The sequence below is a fragment of the Microplitis demolitor genome, chromosome 9 (genome assembly GCF_026212275.2).
Source record: "Microplitis demolitor isolate Queensland-Clemson2020A chromosome 9, iyMicDemo2.1a, whole genome shotgun sequence".
In the NCBI taxonomy this organism is placed as follows: Eukaryota; Metazoa; Arthropoda; class Insecta; order Hymenoptera; family Braconidae; genus Microplitis; species Microplitis demolitor.
In genome coordinates this window covers 15,327,513-15,334,680 of record NC_068553.1, presented here as the reverse complement: position 1 = coordinate 15,334,680, position 7,168 = coordinate 15,327,513, and the positions used below count along the sequence as shown (strand labels likewise).

At 29.9% G+C, this 7,168-nt stretch overlaps 1 protein-coding gene across 1 annotated transcript; it reads right to left on the bottom strand.

Annotated features, from left to right (window-relative positions):
- Nucleotides 1-1,791: 1,791 nt before the first annotated feature.
- On the bottom strand, nt 1,792-6,241 carry LOC103571551 (U5 small nuclear ribonucleoprotein 40 kDa protein). Its single transcript, XM_008549740.3, has 5 exons — nt 5,960-6,241; nt 5,715-5,844; nt 4,436-4,749; nt 2,576-3,014; nt 1,792-1,914 (listed from the first exon to the last, which is right to left on the bottom strand). Exons 1-5 carry the CDS (start codon nt 6,080-6,082, stop codon nt 1,856-1,858), a joined length of 1,065 nt encoding a protein of 354 aa, XP_008547962.1. The 5' UTR covers nt 6,083-6,241; the 3' UTR covers nt 1,792-1,855.
- Nucleotides 6,242-7,168: the final 927 nt, after the last annotated feature.

The window sequence follows — 7,168 nt, the reverse complement described above, 5'->3', positions numbered from 1 at the left end:
CAAAACTTATTTAAATCTTGATTTTTATCCCTGACATTGATTTCTGCCTCAATACACTTATTTTACTGAGCATAATCAGGAACTAAATTTTAAAAACCGCTTCATTGATGATTTTCGATTCTTAAATTTTCAAACTTCAGCCTAACAGGTAACTTGTTAGAGCTTGAAAAGATCGTAAAAAAACAATTGCATGTGATAGCATTTTCGAGCTCGAAGAGCTCGAAAATATATCTACACTAATGTTTTCGAGCTCTTTGAGGTCGAAAACAGCGGGAAGTTTTGGGGCTGGCCCGCAGGGTCAACCGACGCCCAGATTTTTTTTTTTAGTATTTGGAAAGTATTTCAAAAACGACTTGATGAATCGATTCAAAAATCTGATCAGTTATAGAACTCAATAAAACATGTCGATTGTCGCCTTGAACGTCTTAATCGGTTTATTTGTTCGAGAGATATCGTTTGAGAAAAAATCGTAAAAAACGTTTTCTTTCGAAAACAAAGGCATACAAAAGTATTTTCGAGCTCGAAGAGAAAATGTATCTACAACAATTTTCTGAGCTCAAGGAGCTCGAAATAGGCGGGAAGTTTTGGGGCTGGCCCGCAGGGTCAACCGACAGACCGATTTTTTTTCTGATTTTTGAAACTAATCAACTATAGATTACATTGTAATATCCATCAAATATTTTTGTAGAGAATTGAATGCTCTACAAAGAAAGTTTCCTATCATTTTTTAATAAATCTATTTGTTCAAAAGTTATTGGAGCTGGAAGTCAAATCTACAGTAAATTTCGAGACCTTTTCACTTTTCCAGCAAAACTATCAGACATTTAAAAAAATGTCATATAATTTTTTTTATAGACAATTTTATTCCCTACAAATTATTTCTGATAAAGTTCATTCGAATTCCGGATTGTTCTCTAGTCATTTTTATTTTAATGCCGAGCTCATAATAATGATAGTCTTCTAATCGATTTTGAGAACCCAAATTTAATATAGTGGAAACCCGAAAAAATGCAAGCCTTCCCAATAAGAAAATTTATAGATAAATTGAGAAAAATATAGATAGCCCGAACTGGGAATCGAACCCAGACTATTATTTTCTATTTATCGTTAATTCGAGCTGTATTAAAGTTATACTTCGATTTTTATAATTTGTAGAACAAAATAAAGAATTTTAATATTCTTATTGGCTTTGAATTATTTATCATCTATGAAATTCTATTTTTTCCTATATTTATAAAGTAGAATAATTACTAGAGCACTATGTATACTTGAATTAATGGTTGAAATTTGCTAAAATTTCAAAATTTGTCTCTTTATGTAAAACAAAATAAATCGTCAATTACTTGAATGAACTACAAATGATAAAACTAGTAACTGACATTAAATATAACGCATTAGTGTAATGTAAGCAATACGTATTTCATTTACAATTTAGTATAAAAACAAGTTTTAGACTGATGCTAGCTATTTTCTGTCTTGACATTTAGAACTCGAGCGCAAGGCTACATACTGAATTTGAAATAAATTTCAATCATCATAGATTGCAAGTGAACTAAAATGACATCGAAATTTTTAATTTCCTTGACATTTTTATCCATTGATATCAGTTATATCCTTGTTATTTAGAATGAAACGCAAACTCTAGTCTCCAATCTATGTAGGTATATATATATACATATATATATATATATATATATATATATATATATATATATATATATATGTATATATATATATATATATATATATATATATAATATGATTTCTTTAAATATTTAATTAATGAATTAATAAAATTATCAGCATATTTTATTTTTTTTTAATACATTGAAATTTAAATTTTTACAATTTATATTTAGTTTGTTGGTTCGATTTCTCCCAAGAAAATTTGTTTATCACTCGATCCTGAGCATACTGCAACAAAAAGTTTGTAAATTGATAAGTATAATAATACATTGATTTGATGATTTAAGTTAGCAGATAATTAAGAAATTTCGATATTTCTTTTTTCAAAAACTTAATTTAAGGCTGTTCTCAGATAATGCTCTCCCCCGACCCCCTGTTACTTTTCAAAAATTTTCGATTACTCTTAACTGTCATAGAATAGACTAAGAGACAAATAATGTTTTAAAATATCATTCAATTCATGCGAATGATATAATCGTTGTAAAAAACAGTGTTATTGATAATTTGAATTAATTATCAATATTTATAGTTAGTAAAACACAAATTATGAGGTCACGTCATTGGTCATTTTAAATTCGGCAACGACGCATGATGAAAAAACAAAGGAGATCATAAAATTATTAGGGGTTATTTCTAAACTGTTAAAATATTTAAATTATTTGTTTAATCACTAGTGATTAAACAAATTTTTTCTTTTAAAAAATCCATTATAATATTTTCCATTATAATAATTTATCTTATTATTGTTGTCCATAAAGTATAATAATCGTATATTTTTTTTTACAATCGGCCGTTTTTATAAATTCAAAAAATTGTTAGACGTTGGCTAATTCCAGTATTATATATAATTATACGGGATTTGGAATTATAGTAATTTTGGATCACTTACCAATAGGTTCTTTAGGATGGAAATCAACGGAATTAACGGATCCATTGTGACCAGGTAATTTATAAAGAATTCTACGACTTGTCGTATCCCAGATGTAATGGAAACGATCACTGGAACCAGCAGAGACTTTGCTGCCATCCGGCGACCAGGCGCATCGCAATAAATTTTTCTCGAAATTATGCTGGTGTCCGGTGAGGACTTTCACGCATCTTTCAAAAGGAGCAAAAGGTCTGATATCCCAAATGCGAAGGGTGTTGTCCATTGAGTTCGACAGAATGTACGACCCGTCTGGACTTAGTCTTAATCCAGTAATTGTGTCTGTGTGGCTTTTTAATTTGTAAAGTACTGAATTTTTTCTCAAGTCCCATATTTTAATGTCGTTGTCAATGCCACCAGTTATTACTTGTTCAGCTGTGTCATTAAATGTAACTGCTGTTACCTAATTAAGTAATTCATTAATTAAACAATTAAACAATTAATCACAGCAAATACACAAAGAAATTAATTAATAAATAACTAGTTAATATTAAAATAAATCAATTCATTCATGTAACTCAAGTTTCGAACGTTCATTGAATAAAAATTTATTTTATAGATATTTCGATTTCAAACTTCAGATTTAAGGAGAAGGAGGGGGGGGGGTACGGACTAAAGAATCGAATTTTTTTTTATTTTCTTATAGCCACACATTTTAAAAATATTGTCTCCAAATTTGAGGTCGATCAGAGCAAAACTCTCGAAGTTATTAACTAATTGATCTTATTAGAAACTAGAGGCTGAAGAAATTGAAGCTGCTGCAGGGACACTACTTTATGGAGCTGAAATCGATGATTCAGTGTAAGTTGAAAAAAAAAATTATTCAATTTTTTTTTTTTTTTACTTTTTTAGCATCTAAAACTTTAAACGTATTTTCCTCGAAACTACTTTTTCAAAGTCCGTGAGCACTGCTATTTTAAAACTACATTACCGATTCATTTCAAACTTGGTACACACTTTCTACGTATAAAAAACCTTCCTCCAACGTTGAGTTTTAGAAGTTTTTTTTACATCAAGGGGGTTACCCACCCCCATAATAACGCAAATTTTCAGAAAATAATGGTAGTTTTTATTTAAAATGACCACAAAAAATTAAAAAATGAAAAAAAAAAAAATAATAATAATCAGGACACGTTGGGCGAGGTTATAATAATGCTTTGATTAAATTTCAATGGTTTTTTTTTTCAGATAATTTCCAGCTAAGATACACTGCTCACCGCAAATCATCTTTTTTTAAAGACGTTCTGGGAAAAACTCCATCACCGGCTTGTTTGCCGATACTATTACCTAAAAAAAATTACCTAGTGATGTTGAATATAAACTTAATAATGTTCAAAAGGTTTTAATAATGTTGCTCAATTCATACACCTAAAAAAAATTTATAAGAAAAGCGTTATTTTCACGATTCGGTCCGTACGCCCCCCCCCCTCCCCTTAAATAAAATATAAATCAAAATTTTACTTGAATTAGAGGTTTCAAATCGAAATATCTAAAAAATATATTTTCGTTCAATGAACGTTCAAAACTTTACTGACATATTAATTCAAAATAATAAACAAATAAATTATCCCTGATTAAAAAAAAGTGATTTGCTCCATGTTAAGTGCATATCTATATATTAGTCGATTCAAATTTTTTTAAATCATTTTTCTTAATCAAGGGTATAGGAGTAGGGCTCGGATAATTTTTTGTAGGCATTTATGATATTTTTTCCTTTATTAGACAATAAGTTGCATAGTGCAAGACGTTAGAATGATTTAATATTTTAATTTCTAGGTTTGAAATATACGTTTATCTAAAATTATAAAAAATAAAACAAATTACCGGATATGAATTATCAAGTGTATTACACTGTCCCCGTTTCCTTGGATCCCATATTTTAATCGTACAATCATCACTACCAGAACATAATTGTGTTGGTCCACGACGAGCACCACCTACAGAATTGACAAAGGAACTATGTCCTTTTAATTTTTTTATTCTCGTACCGGCAATGAAATCCCAGAGACCCAAAGTTGTGTCAGTACTTGCGGTGTAAACAAAGTTACCGTCTGGACTGAAATGGAGCTCCATTATTGCTCCACTGTGGCCTGACATTACGCCGATATTTTCACACTCTCCATAAACGTTCCATATAACTAAAAAAAATATATTTTCGTTGATTAATTACAACTAATAATCTACAGTTCATACCTAACTGCTCGAGTATAAGTACGAGAATTATTTAATACGTTTTAGATTTGATTGTGATACGAATCATTTTTCATTGATAGCCACGATTTTTTTTTTAGGAAAATGCATTTAGCAATTATGAAACTTTTTGAATACTTGCTATTTTTAACACTATAATAAACTTAAAATTTCAGTGTCTCTATGGCCAGTCGAAACAAGCTAATTTCAGTAGAAAGCCGCGAATTAATATTAGCAAACACGTAGATTGTGAATGCCTTCAGTCAGCGGACAGAAACTAAATTGTTCAAGTCTGAATATATTTGACTATTCTAAAAACTTAGCTTTTAAATCAATAAAATTATTATTTGAAAGTTCAAATTATTCGAAGCCAGAAATAAAAGTGAAGACCGCTTCAATGATATTGAATTTAATCAGTAACTGATTTTATCAGAGATCCCAGACAGTATTTAAGTCGGAATGTCTGCTTTACGTCTTTTTGAAGGCGTCCTCAAAAAGTCTTACAATGACTTCTTAAATGTGTCATTTTGAAGAACTCCTAATTAAGACTTCTTGAAGACTCTATAAATAAGACGTCAGTTTTGTGACGTCTAAATGTATTCATTTTTAAAGTTCTTTATGAAGTCAAAATTAAGAACTTCTTAAGACGTCATGGTAAATTCATAATGAAGTCTTATTTGCGAAGTTAGAAAAAAGAACTCTTCGAGAACTCTTTTTAAAAACGTCTTACCGAGTTTGCTAGGTGGCTCATTCGACATCTTAAGAATTTCTTAAAAACTTCTTTAAGATGCTGATGGAACGTCCAAATCATAAATAGGAATTCATTCAGAACTCCTCAAGACGTCATTGTGCTAAAGGGGTGGGTCGGAAAAAAATTTCCTAGTTTTTTTTAATAATAGTATTAATTACTTACAGATTTGACGATCGAAACCAGTAGAAATCAAATATTGTCCTTCTGGATGAAATTCAACTGAAAATATATCACCCTGATGTCCTTCTAGTAACATTATTGGTGATGACAATGATGATGTTCTTGGTGGACCCTATAAAAAAATTTATTTGAGGTCAATAATTATAGTAGTTGTTATTGACATTGTTATTATAATTAGTATTGAGCAAATAAATAATTAATAAATATATAAAAGAGGTTAAACTTACACTTTGAACAACCGCTTTTTCTCGGCTGCTAAAAACAACTTCATTTTTAGTACGTTTTGATGCCGGTACCAAAGCCAAAATATCATCACCACCTCCAGCTTTTCTTTTATCAGCCGAAGGCATTTTTTAGTTAATAAATACAATATTTATTTGCACATAAACACTTTACACAACACTTATAACCTTATATTTGTTGTAAATATAAATTTCACATTACAACACCAAGTTACCAACTTGATAAAAAAAAATAATTAAGATTTCTAATTTTTAGAAGATGGCGTTACCGATCAAAAAATTTTTTCCTATGCCTGCTTATTTTTTTTTTATATATATATAAGTCAACCATTGGCTGTACGGGATAACCCAGAGGCCAGCTGGGCAAACAACCCAGCAAGAGAGAAAAAAAAATATATATATATATAAGTATTATTATTGTTGTTGTTGTCACAAAAAAAAACAACTAATGATGATTTTTAATTCAAAATAAATCGAAAACACTTGCGCGTTAATTTTAAATATTTTAAAAACAAATTACTAGAAATTGACGAAAACTAAAAATCGTACGTCAAAATAAAATCACGGGAAAATATGATAGAAAAATATTTAAAAAATTAAAAAAAAACACTTGAGTGTTTGAACAAACCTTGGTGGGGAAATAATATGCAGAAGGGTATCCTAATACACTTAGAGATTTAATTTAAATTGCTCCAAGTGGATTTGCAGCTAAAAAACGTCACTTAACTGCTATTTCCCACCAGACGATGCCGGATGATTGGGCTCAGGAACTTGGAAGTTATCAGCATCAACAATTCACAACACTTTACACTAGCTCTGAACACTCAACACTTAACGACACTACAGACACTTTGCACAGTTAAAGTTTTACAAATACTGCAAATTTTAATTAAATAATTACTATGAGCAATCAATTTTATGGATAATTTCGCGAATTAACTGTAATACTGTGCTTCAATTTAAACGTAAACAGGATCTGGACTACTACTGCCGTTGTCGATGATACTGACTGCCGCTATCGAACCGTCAGTTGATACTAAGCAATCGATTGTGCGATTCATCGACCGCCCCCACTTTAGCAAAAATTTAAACATTGAATACAGTGACGCGCAGTAGCGCCATCTTGGCGCGACATTTCAAAATTGAAATTTGATAATTTTATTAAAATCTATTTGTGTCAATAATTATATTAAT

Bases quoted from the DNA above. Each gene is read 5' to 3' on its own strand.
- LOC103571551 (XM_008549740.3), bottom strand. From the start codon at position 6,082: ATGCCTTCGGCTGATAAAAGAAAAGCTGGAGGTGGTGATGATATTTTG. The intron at 4,750-5,714 runs GTAAGTAATTAA...TATTTTTTTTAG, and splicing joins TGGTTTCGATCGTCAAATCT to TTATATGGAACGTTTATGGA. The intron at 3,015-4,435 runs GTAATTTGTTTT...TTACTTAATTAG, and splicing joins CACTTGATAATTCATATCCG to GTAACAGCAGTTACATTTAA.